Source organism: Anser cygnoides, chromosome 26 (assembly GCF_040182565.1).
Source record: "Anser cygnoides isolate HZ-2024a breed goose chromosome 26, Taihu_goose_T2T_genome, whole genome shotgun sequence".
In the NCBI taxonomy this organism is placed as follows: Eukaryota; Metazoa; Chordata; class Aves; order Anseriformes; family Anatidae; genus Anser; species Anser cygnoides.
Genome location: NC_089898.1, coordinates 5,327,366 through 5,347,445, shown reverse-complemented (window position 1 = coordinate 5,347,445; position 20,080 = coordinate 5,327,366). Strand labels below are relative to the sequence as shown.

At 43.3% G+C, this 20,080-nt stretch overlaps 1 protein-coding gene across 22 annotated transcripts in view; it reads right to left on the bottom strand.

Moving 5' to 3' along the window:
* The window catches only part of AAK1 (AP2 associated kinase 1), a 96,646-nt gene that overhangs the window by 43,202 nt on the left and 33,364 nt on the right, over nt 1–20,080 (bottom strand). For all 22 annotated transcript variants that reach the window (XR_010826653.1, XM_066983519.1, XM_066983522.1 and 19 more), the window contains exons 5-14: nt 17,741–17,883; nt 11,973–12,094; nt 10,456–10,537; nt 7,888–8,020; nt 6,795–6,898; nt 5,824–5,903; nt 4,181–4,335; nt 3,810–4,084; nt 2,745–2,960; nt 529–758 (exon numbers count right to left, since the gene is read on the bottom strand). Coding sequence is in view for 21 of the 22 variants with exons in the window: in XM_066983519.1 (XP_066839620.1) it covers nt 529–758; nt 2,745–2,960; nt 3,810–4,084; nt 4,181–4,335; nt 5,824–5,903; nt 6,795–6,898; nt 7,888–8,020; nt 10,456–10,537; nt 11,973–12,094; nt 17,741–17,883 (1,540 nt within the window). In the remaining variant the exon portion in view is untranslated. The remainder of the gene's footprint in view (nt 1–528; nt 759–2,744; nt 2,961–3,809; nt 4,085–4,180; nt 4,336–5,823; nt 5,904–6,794; nt 6,899–7,887; nt 8,021–10,455; nt 10,538–11,972; nt 12,095–17,740; nt 17,884–20,080) is intronic.

Genomic DNA, 20,080 nt, shown 5'->3' with positions numbered 1-20,080 from the left:
AAAGCACTCAGTGTAAGGTATCGTACTCGCATACCCAGAACACTAGGACCAGCAAGCCTTACCTATTTGTAATCTGTTTCAGCATGCTGATGTCAAAGATTAAAACGAGCATCATAAGCACTCCATGCGAAACAATTTTCTGCAATGTCCATGTGGAGGCTTCCTGCCTGTAGATACTATAGGAACAAGTATCAAGTGCTCCTGCTGAAGGTCTGGTGCTATGCAGCATGCATGAAGCATGCACCAGGGCTACTGGTGGAACAGCTGAAGCGTGAACTTTTGTAATCCACTGGAATGCCCCACTTGCTTATGCCTTTTGTGAGAGCAGAAACATTCAGGAGGACTTCTGCCCTTGAGGAAGACTTTCTGTGACTTTCTGCCAAGCCCTGCACTGTGGTCTTGGGAACGCGAAGACTTGTACCACAGAGTTTGCTACCTTCACCTCAGAGCTGAGCCCAGGAAGTCCCCAGAGAGCCTCATGTACCCCCACCTTCCATACCCTTTGATACCAGCTGAGCAGCCACCTACTTGGACTTGTTGAGACTGGCTTCAGCAGCAGCTGCCTGCAGGAGCTGGGTAGACTTGCTGGCTGGAACCCCAAAAACAGCACTGTGGGTCACATCACTCAGAATCCTCCTGTGTCCTGCACGCTGTGTCTTGGGGGAGGATGGAGGGGTGAGAGAACCCAGCTTCTGCCCCTGAACTGCTGTAGGTGGTGTGGTTTGAGGTTTTTGTTGTTGCCTTATTTGTGCCTGCATCTAGGACAGAAAGTAAAATGGTTATGATCTTTGTGAACAACTGCAATGATGGAAAAAAGGCTATCTTCTGGAGGATCTGACCTCCAAGTCATAGATCAGGAATAGTCTGGAGGGAAATTAAGCAAACAACAACAACAAAAAACAATACCACCACAACAACAAAAAACAATACCACACCAAAACAACAATTAAGAAGCATCTAGGGAGGTGGAGTGCTGGCAATAGCTGGTCTATAGTATTTCAGCATTACTACAGTTGCACAAGAAGAAACTCTCTCCCCTATGGTTATTAAAGGTCAACTGCCCTCAGAAACTCGATCAAGGGTAAAGAGGCCAAAGTCCAGTGTAGACCATAGAAATCAGATCATAGTGTGCAGAAATTTTGCTATGCAGACATATAGAATGGAACAAGGTGAAGAGTAGATAGTGTGTGGTTGGGTTCAATTCCTAAAGGAGTAGAGGATTTCTGTAAAAAATTTCATGCAAAAAGCTTAGTTTTCTACCCAAGCAAGAAAAAGCAAGGACACAAGGACCCTGGGAGCAACATTTGCCATTTTCATGTGCAGAAAAAAAAAACAAGCATGTTTGGCTTAGGTGTAAACCAGAAGTCCAACTACAAAGCCTTTGAAAACTTCAAGACGTTTCTCAAACCAATTTTATATTTTCATTACTTCAGACTTGTTTGTATTAAAATCACAAACCCATAAATGCTTTCAATACTCTTTTGTAGTTATAAACAACATCACTTCAGATGCAATTTAAAAAAATAAAATTATTGTCAGTGAGATAGCATGATCCAGTCATTGGGGGGATTTAAAGAGGGGAAACCTGGATGCAAAGAGCAGAAAGCTGTGCGTGTCACCTCTACTGCCTGGATACTAGAGCTCCCTATTCCCCATTCAGTATCATCGCAGGACATTTTCAACCATGGAAGATGGATGCAAAACTTGGAAATACCTAAGAGGGCAATGAGAAAAGAGTTACATTTCCAATGTGATGCTTAACTACAGTGGGGCAAGGCAAACAAGTGGTTAGCTGCCTTGCTTTTTATCTGGCATTTTCAGGCAGACTAATTCAGTGTGGCTGAGAAGCAAGCTGACCTGACTGCTTCTGATGCACCCACCTTATATCTTGATATATAGGTCACTGCAGAACAGTACATTTGGTGCTGAGAAATAAAAGGGCAGTGCCAAAATCTCCACAGAAATGAATGCAGAGCTTATTAAGCTGAAGTCCTGCAGCATGAAAAGGTTTTGACAGGTAGCTTGGTATCTTCTGCTCAGAGAGTCTGCTCTTTTAGAGATGATATCCTACTATTTTTTTAAAATGACCCATCCACCACTCTTCTTACTGCTACAGGAGTAGAAGTCTCCAGATGCACCTATTATGATGAGTCTTCTGGGGGTGGAGGGGATGAGGCTAATTTCAGTCCAGCTGATTTAATAAAATAAGGAATATTTTTGTGCTAGTGAATCAGAGCAAAATTCTTTAGAGATGTGCTTCAGTACTACATGTCAGGCATTTCTCCCTTAAAAGGAACAGGGCAATAACGGGCTTCATCCAAAATCTGTCCAGAGTTACTGACAACTCACACAGATTTTAATAGACTGACTTGCCGCAGGTCATTCAGCAAATCAGTAAGAAGACCAGGAACACAACAACTCCTATCTCATCAGCTGCTAACAAGCAGCTCAGTGCTGAAAGTTAATATTAAAGTGCATGTGTGAATATGACGGAGCCTTAAGACAACACAGAAAGAGCGAGACGAGGAAGGTTTCCCCAGCTTTGCTCAGGTCACTTGCTTAGAGTTTTACTAGTCAAATTAATTCATGATGTCACTTCAAAAAAGCATACCCAAGAGATGAACTGGGTCCTGAATGACTGGCAACTCAGGAAGCAAGCAAGCAAACACTGATCCTTAGTTTGGACTCAAATATTGCAGAGCTGAAGGTCATCAGATACTGTTTCCTTCCTGCCAGGCTCTTACCACTTGTTCCTGCTGTGGCGTTGGCTGGGCCGCACTTTGCTGGGTCTGTGGAGGTGCTGGAGTCTGTTGCTTTTGCTGAACTGCTGCTACTGCTGTCTTCTGCTGCATTGCTGCCTGCTGGGCCATCATCTGCTGCTGCTGTTGTTGCTGCTGCTGCTGGTAGTAGTTCTGCATCAGCTGCTGCTGTGCTGGCGCTCCTTGCTGCATCACTGGGAACTGGGAAACAACCAGTTGAGACACTTGTTGCTAAGCTGGGAACTGGGGTGCCATCACCAGAACTCAGGGGCCAGCCATAGGACTGGGTAAAGCTACTGCAAGTGGCAAAGCAGTAAAAGGTTGTGATGGATTGAAGACCACCTGCAGAGGAGTGGTGGAAAATAGCCTTCTTGTCTAATGGTAGATCCTTTCTGTGTTACACCTGTCTGTAGTGGGCTCCCATGGCACACTGTTCTGAGGTGTTCTTTTCCCATTTTTGTTTATTCCAAACCTTTCTCCAGGACAGCAAGATTCACCACCCCTTTGCTTCCATTGTTAAATATGCTTTAGCAGTGACCTGTGCTGCTATAAACACTTCAGATAAGCACTCAACTCTTACCTAGACAAATCCTACACAATGGGATTTGTCTAACACACAATGTTTTCACAGGCCTCCCTAACACCACCATCTACCACACAAACAGACCTGACCATTGAAAAGGAATGCCAGGTTTCTTATATCACAAAGAGCAGAAAAGAAATTGTACACCTTTGCTCATCAGTTAAGTGCTGACCTCAAGACTTTGAAATACTTTGAGCTATAAAAGAAGCAGTGCTGGCTAAGGTTTTATATATGACAAAAATATCTCAAGGCCTTCTACACTAACAATTAAAAATGCCAGCCTTGTTTAAGCAAGGAAAATCTTGCTGGAGAACTGGAGATGCATTGGAAAACACCTAAAAACTATGTATAAAACTACTCCCCAAAACACAAAACGAAAGTAGAGGACCTGATATAAATGCAAGGATGTGGTCCTGCAGGCCTTTAGCATAGGAATAATGCAACAAACATGGTCATATGTTTTTCACCTGCTGAGCTTGCATCATCTGCTGCTGCTGGTAATATGCAGCCTGTTGCTGCTGCTGCTGCAGTAGCTGCTGCTTCAAGAAAAGCTGCTGTTGGTGTTGAGGTGTGGCTTGTGGCTGAGCAGAAGGGACCTGGGGCTGTGCCTGTGATGCCTGCTGGGGAGCTGGAGCTTGTTTGGCTTGTGGCTGTGCCGGAGTCTGTTGAGGTGCTGCTTTTTGCTGGGGAACACTTGCAGGGAGGGAAGGCTGACCACTGCCCAAGGCAGCAGGCCCTGCAACTGAAAGAAGAAAACAGATCCATCAGAGAGATCAGCACCACATCGCAGCCATACACAGTGCCTGTCAGGAAGGTATTGCACATACAAGAGTCTCACCTTGTGGCTGAATTGCTGCTTGGCTTGTGGGTCTCTTTCTAGGCGTGAGGGCTGGCTGAATGGGTAAAATTCCAGGGTTGGGTTGTGTCTGTCCTGCTTTAGGTCTCTGGCGGGGTGCTATGGACGTCTCTGTTGTAGGAATGGGATCTGTCAACCTAGAAAACAATGTAACAATTAAAATGAGAAAAACAGCAGCTGGAGCAGTAAAAGCAGTCCTTGTTAGCCTGAGAGCTGTTACAAGCAGCACACAGTATGGGATAAAAACTCATCCATACTTCAGCTGTAAAGGTGATAAAATGATAAAGGTGAAACTCTTACATGCATCCAGATACACCGGTCAACCCCTTCCACAAAACTGGAAGCACAGTAAAACTTAATGTATGCATTCACAACAATTAATCCAACACAATCATTTTAATGATTTTGCCCATTGCGGTATCTTCTCCCAGTGGACAGTGGGAACTTGTCAAAATCACTCAACTCAAATATTTGCTACTACGTACTGTTTAAAGCCACTTAGAGTTACAGATGAGCAGATGATGGTTATAATAAGTAAGCTTAAGAGCAGCTGGTACCTTTGGGCAGAGTTGTCTGAATTGGCATCTTTAGAAATACCTTAACTTTAGTACATCTATCCCAGAATCAGGTCACTGGACCTCCTCTGATCATTGCTCAACATTTATTGTCCTCCAACAATAGACTGTAACAGAGCCAAGAAGCCAGGTATTATTGTCCCCTTCTGTGTCTATGTTTCTTTGTTAGATAACAAGTTGTTCTATCAACGTGAGGGTAGCCATGTTCTATTTTAAAAAGAAACAAAGCAAACTCCTGGGCCTGACAGACAGGAGAAGAGATGCCCTATTTCAGAGAGTGAAGAAAAACACCATTTTTGGAGTGCCCACTACTGTCATGCTTTGCAGTAAAATAAGGTGTAAGTTTTGTCCAACAAAATTTATATGTCTCATTACAATATCATAAGCAGAACAAGCAGCAGCAGGAGAGAAGAACCACCACAGCAGTACAGTGGTTTCCCCACTAATTAGGCTCTTCAGATGGAGGTTGCCTGGGCTCCCCCTGTAACCACTGAAGAAATTATATGGCTCGTGCAGAAATCACAGCAATTGCACACAGTAATTACTGGGTCAGGTTATCATCTGCTGAGGGTCAAACTCAAGCAGCAGTAGTCCCTGATGCGGTTTCTCATAAAACTTGCATTCTTTGGGCCAGTTCCAGGCCCACTGCAGGATAGCTGCAGTCTTTCTCCTGACTTTGCTCTTAGGTACTCTGGGTACTTACTGCCTTAAACGAATCTGTTGTGTCATCCATCCTAAGTGCCTGATGGCAGCACTTGAAGTTCATGCAATGCCTTCGGTACAGAAAGTCTAGCTGTTGAGTCATGCTGAGTATCGCCCAAATCCCCTGTCCTCAGGCACGCAAATTTCCAGTATCTGCATTTTCTGTCTTTCAGATCAATGGATATTTACATCATTGAAGCAGAAGCCTCGGGACTGCAGTGTTTGTCTCAACGTAAAAATGTAAACTCACAAGGAAGCAGCTAAATATACCAAGTGTCTTTTCTAATAAAAGGCAAAAGACAGCATATAGTAAAAAGAGAACACTGCGCGTAATAAAGATGCAGTTACCTGGCTTTGGGTTGACTCTTCTTTGCAGCAGCTTCACTTGCTTTGACTGGGTCTGGGAGCTTAGCAGGGATTGGAGAGTTCTGCAGATCCCAAAAATACTAGGTTTAGCGCTTTGAGGGCAAAAAAACAGTCAGAAATCATTTGCGAAATCACTACTATGAAGCATGGAGATTGCAGGATCCCCATAGCAGCTATTCCTCATGCTGGACGTAAGACAAACCCTTGCTGTTTGGGAGAGGGAAAAATTCAGTTCAGCTTTTTGACAATCTACTATCCGTGGAATCTGAACACAAAGCTTTGTAGTATGTCCTGGGTGTTTTACAAGACAACCTGGGAACAATGGCAGCAATAGTTATTAATATAGCTATAAAAACAAGCATAATTACAATGCTTTGTTCATAAAGATCATAAATAACCAACTGGACACGTGGAAAAAAAAATAGATTTCTTCTCATCTGGAAAGAACAAAATAAGATCTCATGTCACAGATACACATAACACTGAAAAAAAAACTTGTCATTTTTCAGTTGAAGTCTGTAAAGATAGGTGAAGAAGAAGCAGATGGTTGTGTAAGGTCTGATGTGGCTCAAATGCAAGTTGACTATTCTCAGCCAGACAGCAGACAAAATCACTATGTTTAAAACCAACTGCAGTGCAAATTACACACGCTATGATGAGTTTGCCTGGAAATCAAATTGGTTTCACGAGCATGGCCTAATTTTCCATGTTCACATGCAAAAGGTCTCTTGGTTGGCCTCACGCTGTTAACTGGGCAAAGAAGCAAATCGGAGACAGACAGAAATAAGAAACAACAACAACAAAACAACAGCACTGCTAATCACAAAAAATGAAATAGAGTCTCCTGACTAGAGACCAGGGGGATAATATGGCAATATCCCCGATATTTAGCAACTGTCATCCCCAGCCTCCCTACACAATGCCCTACATCAGTCTACTCCTTTGCTACTCACCTGGACGTTCTGGACTGGGCATTCCTTCTTTGCCAATTTGAATGCAAAGTAGGAGACCTGATAAATATCAGGTCTCTTATCAGGGTCTGGTTCAAGCATATACCCTTTAAAAGACAAAGATGTTAACATCAGAGCAGTAGAACAGATTCGCAGTCAGAGCTACAGCTGTAGCATAAGCAGATGCTAACAGGGTGCCTTGCCTCTTTCAAAGCACCCATTCAATGGTCAGCAGGACCGAGCTGATCATCAGGATCAGCTGAGAAAGGGGCTAGATGGCCAGCCAGGATGGACCAAGAAATATTTTCCAACACTGCTATGCATAACTTCATAGCTGCTATTGAAAGCTCAAAGCAAGGAGGGGGAAAAGCAGCCCTGCTTGGTCAGGGAATAGTGTTGGTTTTGACCTCTGCATTTCCAAGTGAACACACAGGAAAAGAGCTTGATCCAACCCTGGTGTGTCAGTGGGGCATACCATTGCCTTTGCATAAGGCAAAAAAATACCAGGCTGCTTTGAAAACACATCCAATTCTGTTACTCAAGATTATAGCTAAAAAAAATAATAATAAAAAAAACAAACGCTGTACTAAAAACAAGAGAGCTGCCCCAGCTTTGCCAAGAGTAATGCATTGTACCCTTAATTACACATTCACTCTAGGCAGTAGGTTATTTATAAATCAGTTCTGTTTCTCAATTCACAGAAGACGAATTCTTATCGCTAGTCTAAGTCACTGTGGTTCTTTTCAGTTCCTTATCCAAATAGATTTATTACTGGAGAAATACGTTTCTGCATAAATAGGCTTATTGTGCAAGTTTCTGTAGACTCTTAAACCAAGTGGTTGCCTGTTTTCCTTCCTTTTCAAGGTTCACTACAGCCCAGCCAAACAGAAATCTTTGTTGTAACTGTCTTTTGAAGAGTCATCTCCCAAGCTACTAGAAGATGATTTTATCCATCCCTGTGTGCAAGCAAGCCTCTTACAAGATGAGCAAAACAGCAACTGTTTTGCTGTGGGAGCAGGAAATATAAAAGCAAAATGCTATTTTTTTTTCAAAGCTCCGTAGAAGTAGATTAAGCCACTGTCAGAGACACACTCACGGATGAGGCAGTGCATGTCTTGCGAATGCCGAGAATTATCTGGAATGGTGAAATTGCCATCACAGATTGCCACCTGACTCTCCCCAAACGGCAAGGTGAAGTAACACAACTTATACAGCAAACAACCGAGTGCCTAAAGAGAGAGAACAGAGCAGGTGATTTAACAAACTGAAGCAAAGCAGGGAATCACACAACTCAAATACCATTGAAGATAACAGGGAAAAAGTACTCTAGCTTGTTCGATCACAGTGGTCCTGCATGACCTCAAGCCTACATTTTAACATCCCTTTGGTTGACTGAAAACGTAGTTATATGAGAAGATACATACATGAAGAGCTCTCCCTCACTAAGCTGAGATACCACAGGCAGTGGGGATCAGATGAGTAGCGCCACACACAACCCACAGTTCCACATAGCACTGTGCGTAGTGCAACCCTTCTCCTTAAACTGGCAAAGCCTGAGGCGTACTAAGAACAGGACAGAAGCAGGTATAAAGCAAGATCTCCAAATCTACACAGACCTTACACTGGTATATGTTACTACACATAGGTACACAGAAGAATTTTTTTCTATTCTCAACATATCAAGAGTAAAAAAGCAAAGTTAATAGCAAAAATAAATGTCATCTATCATCCTTAATACTTTTATTCTGACAAAAAAAAAAAACTGGTTACCAAGTGAAGGGATGAAAGACACGGACTCCTGATGGTTCTTGAATGGGAGACCTTTATCGCCCTTTTTCACTACTACATATACTTTCCCCGTAGCCCCACGCGCTGTCCATGCACCCGAATCTGTCATACAATTGGTTAGAAACCCTCGGACACGCGCCTCGAGCCAGCCAGCAATTGGCCACTGCCCAAAGCTCATCTTTAACACTGTAGCCAATTTATTTTATCTCGACCTTGCTCAAGTTTTTGGTTCTACCGCTGTTTTCCTCGTTATCTCTAACTCAGGGACGTGTGAAACAGCACAAAGCTCCCTGCAAATTCTTTTCCCACAACCAAGCTTAAGCTGTACCAGTTCACACAACCTTTCAACCATTATAATTGTGTACCAGAGAGGTATACAGATATGTCTGCAGGCTGCTAGGTTCTATCATTGTTCCATCTATTTTCAGGCTGCTTTTGACAGCAAGGAGAACCACCTATCTGAAAATAAAATGGAAAATTTGTACAAATGGCTAATTATGAAACACTGCCACCATCCCAAAGAGGAGAGGGGGAACACGTTTCCTAATCCTAAGCAACTCATCATCTGCTTGTATTTTTTGTCATAGGATTTCACAATTAAATTGCACTCGTTTAAAATAACCTCAATGAAATTTGAGGAAAGAGAGATTACAAGCAGGACAGCCACTGCAATAGGCCCTAAAGTTGAGGCCCCACTGTGCGCAACACTGCGTGCTTGTTTGGAAACACTCAGCAGGTCACTTGAAGAGAATTCCTTCCACATCAGGAAGAGGAGGACAGTTTGAGCATCTGCATCTCTACCCCTCCCCATTATCACAAGGAGCGCAAACCTTGGGTTCTCCTCTAGCTGCCTCTGAGGCCCTGACAATCTTTTCACAGTGTTACAGCTGTGACCTCCCCTCTCTAGGTCTCAGCAAGGCAAGTGACCTGACACTGGTACAGGGCCCAGTTCCACGAACCTCCTGCTGAACTCAGCAGTGCAAGAGCCCCATAGGAGCTGCTACACTCCTGACTCTTGGCTGAGCTCACAGATAGGATGGAGGACTCTTCCCAGCAGATGCCATGCCAGCAATTTTGCCTCTTGCATATGCAGACACACAACTATTGAGGACACATTAAACCTCTCCTTATACTGCTTCCGCTTTGTTATTTCCCAGCTCAGGGCTTTAGAAACTATACAAACACACTCTGAAATAGCATTTTAAACAAAAAACTCTTTTGCTGACTTGCCACTACACTAGAGACAGCACAGGCTTTTTTCCACCTCCATTACAACTAAAAGCAAGCCTACCTTCCTTGACTAGGTTATCCAGTAATTTAACCAGTAATCCAGGTGCACTTTGCTTTCAACATGAACACCACAGCAAGGCTGCACTAATCATTAGAAACAGCAGTGCAAAAGCTTGGTCTTTGGCCAGGTTTGACAACGCTGAGCTGCATTACACTGTCCAGGAGAAGCATACTGTTATTTCTTGGGGACGGTCTATTTTCTCCATCTTCTATCTTCTGATGACCAGTGACTTTAATTTCACATGACTGTCCAACCAAGGCACAAGAAGTCACAAGACCCTGAATTTTCTGTTTTATCTGTTTTATGACATGAAATCAGGTTTGCATTGTTCAACCCTGACATTTCATACATCTCTATATTAAAACCACATGCAAGACAGCATGCAAAGAACCAATCGTGTTTTATCCACATACCAGCCCGTTTAGCAGTAACTTATCAGAAGTGTCAAGCAGAGGAACTCTTTATTCAGGAACTGTCCAGTCTTTTATGAAAACTAGGTTAGTCCAAGCCAGAAAGTTACTCTGTCATTATGATAAGGAAATCAAGCTGCAGCCTGATTTTATGTTAACTGGGTTTTATACATACCCATATGTCTGCTTTTGTAGTAATAAGTTTGCCACTATACAGGTTGACCATTTCTGGTGCTCTGTAGGATAACGTAGTGTACCTGTAGAAAAAAGATCCATCAGTGAGTTCAAAATTGATAGCAGAAGCATTTCCACCACCCCACATTTTAAAATAGTTCAAAATTCATTCTTTCCCTATTTGTTTTAGGGCAAATACTAAACATAAATGATTTATTTTTTTTTAATCAATAACAGCTTCTGCTGCATGCCTCTAACTAGAAAATATTGACCACTGCAAACCACCCTGGGAAACCAAAGCAATAGCCAAGGTCCTTTCAATAGCAAGAAATTTACTCACAAAACAGGACAGTCATTTTAAGAACTAAAACAGAAACTTTCAAGTATTCAGAATATTAACAAAGTCAGTAGTCAAATGTCCTCTGCAATGTCCTTACTGCTGGGGCTTTGGCCAACCTACAAATATTGTAACTGGATACATGGCTCCTAATAAGTAGACTTCCATACCAGGATTCCTAATTGGAGTCATTATGGACACAGGAAAGGTTATTTTGGAGCTCAAACTGGAAATAGAGTCTGCCACATTTTAGCAAGTTACTAGAGCTATAGAAGATAGAAACAGAGACAGTTTGAGATTCTTACAGACCTACTGGTAGGAAGAAACCTTGTAATTTCTGCAGTAGCACCTTCCATGCTATTTGTCTTGATCACAAGAAAGCATTGCTAAGGGCAAAGTTTCTGTAGGCTTGTTAATAAGCATACAAATATGGCATTCCAAAGGGACTGCAAAGCAAGACTAAGAGAGCTCTGAAAATTTCAGTCAAGCACGTCTAGGAAATCCATGCACTTATAATTGAATCCTAACAAAAAGGAAGCATTTGCACACATTTGTAACACACTGCTTTCCAGCCAGAGCATTGCACTAACAGTGCTGGAAAGTAGGCAGTAGAGATGCTCTTAAAACTAAAGCAAGAGCAAGGACATGGCATCGGGTCCATCCCTGATCTAGGCCCTACTGGACTATGAGTTGAGTTCCCCTTTTAAAAGCATATCTAGGCACACCTCACTGTAACCACTCTATCTGAGCCAAATTAAACACCTCAAGATCCATCCACTTTCTACAGAGAGTTGAGAAACTGGGCCATGTCACTGCGGGGTTTTAACATGAGCAGCCCATGGAGGACAGGCATTTTTGTCATTTGCTATGTTTGCAGCTCAAAGAAACCACGATAGATGAGGGACAGAGCCAGACTGATTTCACACGTAACCAAGCACTACCTTATCAAGGTGGGCAACTTCCCTGCATTGTTACACTCAGCCCTTCAGGTCTAGGGCAATTACATCAAGCTCAGGGCTTTATTGTTTCACCTTTCCCCAGCCCTTATTTACCTCTAGCAGGTCCCTCTATGCAGCAGCATCCAACCTGCTGCAACAGGCACGTGTAAAATCTAGTCCCAGTACACGGAAAAATTACCCTTCAAATTATGTCCACTCTGAAAAAAAAAAAAAAGCACTTACTTTTTGATCTCCTCCTCTACCGCATTCACCCCTTCTGTTTGAGGGTTCTGGAATTTGTTAGTGGCACTTCCAAAGTCACACAGGACATAGTGGCCACGATCATGCAGCAGGATATTTTCAACCTATAAGCATTGCAGACACATACAAAAAACACTCCATTAGACAAAAAAACAAAAACAAAAAAACCCCACTTGTTTTCTTTAGATGACCCAGGCTTTTTAGTGCCTGAAAACATATCAAACATGTCAGACAAACGCATAACATGACAGCAAAGAAAATATGCATCAAAACTACCACACCTCCTAAAATAGAAGTCAAATCACAGAAGCATAGTTGTAACGCTGCCTTCCATTCTGCCACATTTCCTTTCTCCTTCTCTTTCATTCTCTTTCTGCAAACACATCACCCTGCCTCTTTTAAGACTACTGCGTGCTTCAGGATAAGAACTGCATGTTTCAGTGTCTTCAGTGCCCAACTTCCTTCAGCCAATACAGTGCACAGTCTGCAGTCTCAATTTGGGACAGCTAATACAAGCTCTCCACAGCTTTATAATGAACTACACCCCTCGCTGTCTAGTGGAGAAGAAAGGATAGTAATGGATGACAACACACACTTCCATACTTCATGAAATTAGCATACAACTCCATTTTTTTCCCTGCGGTTCACTTGTCACTTAGGGATTTATTTATAACAAACTTAACCTTATGCTCACACTTCAGCTGCTTTTTATCGCATTGTATACCCCACGGTCCCTAAACAGTGACTGCATCAACAGAGGTTCCTCCAGGATGCTGAAAATATGACCCCGTTCTTTGAAATATTATTTGCCAGTTTGAATCAAGCAGCAGTATACTGAAACAAGTACCTGTGGTAGCTGAAAATCAGTGGAGTCATTGCCTTTCTCCTAAATACTTCCCCTTAATCATGCATTAACAAAAATCTGCCGTGTATCCACCTAAGAAAGCAATCCAAATGTTATGATACTGACACAAGGCATGGAGAACCTGGGTTCAGTTCTTTGCTTTGGCATATCATCCCTACATTCCAGTTTCTCATCTATACAGTGGATAGGATTAACATCATGTTCTCTCAGGGGAATATTGAAAAAAAAACTTTAAAAATTGTCTAAGTCAAAGCCAAATGCTGAGATACAACAAGAAGACATACCGATTGCATATTAAAAACAAAAAACACTACCACCAACAAAAAGCATCACATAAGTAGTCACTAAAAATCTTTTTGAAATAGACTTCCCCATCAAGGACCATTTTTACAAAAAGAGAATGAAGGAGTCAGCCTTTTAAGCACCAGAAAACCCAGCCAAATTAGAGCAGCTGAGGGGAAAAATGCTGGCTCGAAACCAAGGGTTAAACAAAACCCCTTCCCCTCTCTGCCATCCATCTGCTTTGAACAAACCATTGCACACAGATGTTCTCCCTACCAGATCAACACTGACAGCATTATTCCCCATTCCCTTCAAACACGCTGCAAACATTTCCAGAAGATTCCTTCCGCTTTATCTGACTGAGAAGTCTGACGTGACTTCTCATTGCAAGTTTTATTAAAAAATTAGCACTGGAATACTCAGCAAGCAGGCTTGATCAGTAACTAACAGAGAAGAAAACAACAAAAACCAAGAACCACTAAACCAGCAGAGCAGAGTACCTGAATTACTGCTACAGGCTGCCAGGCCCGAGGAGCCTGTCTGTCACAAACAAGACGGTGGTGCCTCTTTCCAGTCAAAGACCCAGAAAGCTGTCCAATTTTCAGCACTTCTGAGTGCTTACAACTCCAGCTGTGGTCTTGAATGTTTCTGACACATACAAAATCAGATTTGGACTCCAAATAAAAATCGACAAGGGAAAGCTATGAGTCGCCTTAAGTTCTGTTAGCTACAAAACGTAATTAGTTTTCGTCATCACTCTCTGAAACAAATGCTAACCTGTGCTAAAACTAAGTGGTAAAAGACACTGCATAGCCACAGACTGGCAAGGGATAAGACTTTCTTCAACTAGCAAAATCAACACACTTCATCCTCTCATAACCACAACTTCTAAGATGGGTATGTCTAAGGGCAGGTAGTGATTTGGGAAGGTTTCATGATTGAGGCGCCCTTGCCCTTTCTGACTGCTTCCCAGCACCTACAGGTTTGTCTAAAGATGTTTCAGTTTCTCTTCCTCCCCAGCACTATTCACTACTTACTTCCAAAAGCTTATTTAGTATTTCAGAGCAAAAAGATGAATGCAACATGACACCTGTGAGCACTAACTGACTTTGGCCTGCGCTGCGTTTTTAAACATGGTCAATACAAGGGTGTGCCATCAGAGGACCGAGTAATTTTACAGGTCACACGGAACAGCGCTGTCCAAACAAATTCCAAGCAAAGGTTTGGTGGCGTCATCAGGGCAAGACTTGACATTACAAAGGTGCATAATAAAGAAGGCAAAGAGATGAGAGCAGCACAGCATAACTGTCTTATCATACCACAGAGAAGTGCAACACTGGCAAGATTCCTGATAAAATGAAAACAGAAGAAACTAAATCCTCAGCATAATAGTGCAGCATTCTAGTTATTTCAGAAAGTAGAGAAAGCAAAGGAGAAGGGTGTTTTGATCAAACTCCTCTGTGCTGATTGGCATAGGATTTTGCTGTATCTCACTGTCTTTCTTTTACAAGAAAAGTCAGCCAGTTATCTGCTCCTGGAACCAGATGGTTTCAAACTAGTAGAAGTATCACAGGTAGAAGTGGGAGACCACTCGCCGCAGAAAGCTCAGAGATGTAAAAATTAGGCTGAGCTCTAAGCTGCTGCTTTAAAACAAAGTGAGCTATTGCATATGAGACAGGAAAGACAAGGTTAAATGTGAAACGAGTTATGCAGACAACTGCCACCAGATACGGGGTACTCGTTTAAATCATTATCATTGTCACTAGATAAATTCTTCCACCCCTTCCACCTCACTAAATGCAATTCCCTCCAGGGTCTGACAGTTTTCTCTAGACAGATTCCAACACAGAAGCAAAGACTGCACAGCCAGGGAAATACAACAGACAGTCAGAAGGTTTGGTCATTTGTTCTTTGCTGTTAAAAGGCCCAAACTAGAGGCACAGGAAGCATTCTTACTCCAGTGAGAGAGGAACAAAAATAAACTTTAGGTAATGCCCTGCAGCATCAATGGCCTACTAACCCTGAGGCTGAGGAAAATAGCTGCAAGAACAAGCAAAGGTCAATACATGATGCAAGCCTACTGCCTTGTTTACACGGCCTGTACAAGGGTCTAACTACAGTAGAGGCACCTGAGAATCTTCCAAATTTTATATTTTTTTCAGGAAAATGCAGCATCAGTGTACACCTGTGTTTGTGGCAATCAAAGCACATGAAACTAACCAGCACATCCTGTACAGGACATCATGCAGCTGTAAGCACACAGGGGCACACCGACACACCTCCTGATAGTTAACAGGTCACAAATGAAAACCATGAACACAGGGGCCAGGTACCATCTTTTTCATGACAACAGGTCATTCTGCTTCAGGAAAAGCCTGCTGGGTTAACTCAAAATCAAGGTCACAAAGTAATAGAGCTGAATTTGTCTGAAAGGGCTTAAAGACTATTCATGAATCCCTTCTGCTGGCAGATCCCTCAGGGCAAGAACCTCCACTGTTAAGAGTAAAATCAAAGAGCTGGAAGGCAGAAAAAGTATGTCTACAAAGTCAACATTTGCCTGTTCTTCGACAGGGTTACATTCACTCGTAAACCACTTACCCAGCAGATGCCTTTCCTTACACTCTGATCATTCACAAACCTTTTCTGGCCCTTAATCTCTCTTGGATTTGTGCAGCTCCCCCTTTGTATTCAATTTCAACTCAAAGTCAACACGTATCTAAATCATCAATTCCGTGTTAATACTTAGATCCCCAGTTACAACTGGAGCTCCAGAGGTCATCATGAGGAGTGGCCAGCAGGTGGAAGGAAGTGATTGCCCCCTCTGCTCTGCCCCTGTGAGGCCTCCCTTGGAGTGCCGCGTTCAGGTCTGGGGCCCCCATCACAGGAAGGATGTGGAGCTGTTAGAGCAGGTCCAGAGGAGGACCAAAAAGTTGATCAGAGGGCTGGAGCACCTCTCCTATAGAGAAAGGCTGAGAGAGCTGGGGTTGTTCAGCCTGAAGAGAAGAAAGCTTCAGGAAGACCTCATTGCAGCTTTTCAGTACTTAAAGGGGGCTTATAAAAAAAAAAAAAAGAAAAAAAAGAGCAACTTTTTGCTCAGGCAGGCAATGATGGAATGAGGGGGAGTGGTTTTAAACTGAAAGAGGGGAGACCTAGATTAGAGGTTAAGAGGAATTTCTTCACTCAGACGGTGGCGAGGCACTAGAACAGGTTGTCCCGAGAAACTGTGGATGCCCCAATCCCTGGAGGTATTCAAGACCAGGTTAGACGAGGCCCTGGGCAACCTGATCTAATGGGGTGCATCGTTGCCCATGGCAGTGGGGTTGGAACTAGGTGATCTTTAAGGTCCCTTCCAACCCAAGCCATTCTACGAAAACATGTCTTAAAACAGAGAAAAGCCAGGTCTCTAACCTCAGGCACAAATTACCAACCAAGAGAACCAGAACTTGAGAGTTCATTTCAATATAGAGAGTAATACTAAAGATTAACTTACTAATCCATTACAGATGTGAATGAAATCATTCACTTACCACACAATGAGTTTGTTTTTTTTACAAAAAAAAAAAAAAAGAAGGATTTGAAGCCAAAACCATAATAGCAGGGGTTAATGTCAACTGAAGAGGTTCTTGCTCCTAAGCCTTATTCTCTCACCCCAACTTTCCTTGCCTGTTCAAACTCCTGGGAGATGTCCATAGGCTTAAATTCAGTCCTCAAATCCATAGGACTTCACCCATTTCACAGCACTCTAGAAAAACAGATGTCAGACTTGTTTCATACATTTAAACTAACTGAGCAGTGGGGTCATGATCATTTGAAACACACTAAAGCGTACCAGACCCTGAGAATTTTTTTCCCCTGCACTGCCTGGTTGTTCTTAGCACACGAGTTATCTTTTGCTCCTATAAAACAATAGCCAGCAGCATGAAACAAGCATCTGTTGAGGGCTCTGAAAGCAGACTGACCCACAAACCACATCTGAATTTCAAATGTACAGCCAAGAAGGCGGCTTGTGTGAATATATTATTCATGCATTTTATGATCTAGTTGAGAAGAAAAGGGAACGTCTTTTTGTGTGTGTTTGATTATAGGTGTGGGATTTTTCAAAAGCTCTCCCTGCTGGCCTTGCTCTGCTCCCATCTGAGCGCACAGAGCCTTAGAATTCACTTGCACAGTCAACAGCTAGAGACCAGTTTCAAAAGCCTCTAACAACTCCTGACCCAAGGCCAACATCTCTGGGGTGATCCTTTTAATGTGGGTCCAGGAAACGGATTTACTGCGCACTTTCTGTGAACTACCTTATAATATCAGCAGTGTTTCAGGTGGTAGAAAGTCACTGTGAATAATTCATCAGATACATTCTGGCACATCTGTGCAAAACAGAATTATTCAAACATTTGTGTTTATAAAGTAGATCTATAGGTGGTAAACATATAGTAAGCGGCAATGAGAGACATTTTTTCCCCAAAAATCTTCCAAGAGAGAGAGGCATTTGTACCCAACTTTCCCTTGTTACAAAGGACAGAAACACAGGACCAGCTTTCAAAGCCTGTCTGCCATGGTGTAAGCATGCACGCGCTCTCCTGTATTACTGGAGTCCACAACTCACCTTCAGATCCCTGTGGATTATTGGTGTTTTACACTGATGCAGCCTCGCTACGGCTTCACAGGTGTCACAAAAGATCTGCAGGACCTCATTCTCAGTGAAACCTGTCTGCAGGCGTTGGTTCATGAGGTTCACCACCTGCCCTCCTGAGGAGAAAAATGCCAAGAATGAGAGCAAGTGTGCCAAAGCAGATCCAGTCTTGTCCAAGCCCCAGTCCTACCAGACCTACTTTGTCTTAGACTGCTCCCTAAACTGTGGCTGCACAGTCAGCACACAAGATTCATGAGTTCAAATTCAAAGTTTGTAACAAGCTTCCCCCCCCACAGGTTTTTGGGAACTTGCTTTGTCATCTTGTTCAATTTTCTTCCCTCTTTGCCTAAATCCAAGGGGATTTTTCATATCTGCCGGCAGACATCGCATCTTATCTTGTCTTTGGACTACGCTTCAGCAGCAGCAAGTTACCTTCTAAGGCCCTCATCACCTCGCTGTGTTAACACTGAAATATAATTCTAACTAAGCAGTGTTTTTTCTTTCGTCCTCAAAAGTAAATGTTTTTGTCAGACTAGATGAATAGAGTGCTGAATGCGGGGCACCCACAGTCCACAAAACAGTCTGCAAGAGGGAGGAAGAAGACTCCATAAAACATACATTACTAGATGGTTTGGCCAAAATCATAGACTGGCAAAATCTGTCTGTACAAGTGGAACCTTCCACATTTGTTACTCTTTGAATGAGTCCTGGATTTGCCTCAACTTCGAGATTCTCTTGCTGTCAAGGACTTTTCAAAAAAAAAAAAAAAAATCCACAGAGTTCTTCCCCCTCTAAACATCTTCGACACGCAGAGGGGAAAAAAAACAATACATTTTTGAACCATTGGCAAAGGGAACTGTATCATTTAACATACGTGTTGGAAAACTTCATAACCAAGGTACAAAAGCTCTAAAGAAAAGCTGAGCCCGATAAGTAAGTAGTTCAGCTGTGAATATTTTGCGCTCAAAATGAGTGCAGTTGTGCACATAAAGATGCATTAACTTGGTTTAAGCAGCTGTTTATCACAAACTGAGGATAATGAGGGGAAATTCAATGTATCACAGAATGCTAGGGATCCTAGGGATCGGAAGGGACCATGAAAGACCATCTAGTCCAATCCCCCTGCTGGAGCAGGAACACCTAGGTCACATCACACAGGAACACGTCCAGGCGGGTTTTGAATGTCTCCAGAGAAGACTCCACAGCCCCCGGGCAGCCTATTCCAGAGTTTTGTCACCCTCACCGTAAAAAAGATTTGTCTCATATGTAAGCAGAACCTCCTATGTTCCAGCTTGCACCCATTGCCCCTTGTCCTATGACTGGATGTCACCCAGCAGAGCCTGGCTCCATCCTCCTGACACTCGCCCTTTACAGATTTATAAACATGAATAAGCTCACCCCTCAGTCTCCTCTTCTCCAAGCTAGAGAGACCCAGCTCCCTCAGCCTTTCCTCTTAAGGGAGATGCTCCACTCCCTTAATCATCCTCGTGGCTCTGTGCTGGGCTCTCTCAAGCAGTTCCCTGTCCTTCTTGAACTGAGGGGCCCAGAACTGGACACAATATTCTAGATGTGGTCTCACCAGGGCAGAGTAGAGGGGGAGGAGAACGTCTCTTGACCTACTAATCACACCCCTGCTGATACACCCCAGAATGCCATCGGCCTTTTTGGGCACAAGGGCACAGTGCTGGCTCACGGTCATCCGACTGTCCACCAGGAACCCCAGGTGCCTCTCCCCTTCGCTGCTTTTCAGCAGGGCAGTCACCAACTTTTCCTGGTGTCTGGGGTTGTTCTTGCCCAGATGCAGGACTCTACACTTGACCTCGTTACATTTCACTAAATTTCTCCCCACCCAATTCTCCAACCTGTTGAGGTCCCACTGGACGGCAGCACAGCCTTCTGGCATGTCAGCCACTCCTCCCTGTTCAGTGTCATCAGCAAACTTGTTGATGGCGCACTCTGTTTCCTCATCCAAGTTGTTGATGAATATATTGAACAACAGTGGTGTTAGTACTGACCCCTGAGGGTCCACTAGCTACAGGCCTCCAGCTCGACTCCATCCCATTGACCACAACTCTCTGGCTTCTTTCCTTCAGGCAGTTCACAGTCCACCTCACTACTTGATTGTCCAGACCACACTTCCTCAGTTTAGCTGCGAGGATGCTGTGGGAGACGGTACCAAAGGCTTTACTGAAATCAAGATAGACACATCCACTGCTTTACTATCATCTATCCACCTGGTTATGTCTTCATAAAAGGCTATCAGGTTGATTAAGCATGACTTCCCCTTGGTGAAGCCATATTGACTGCCCCTAA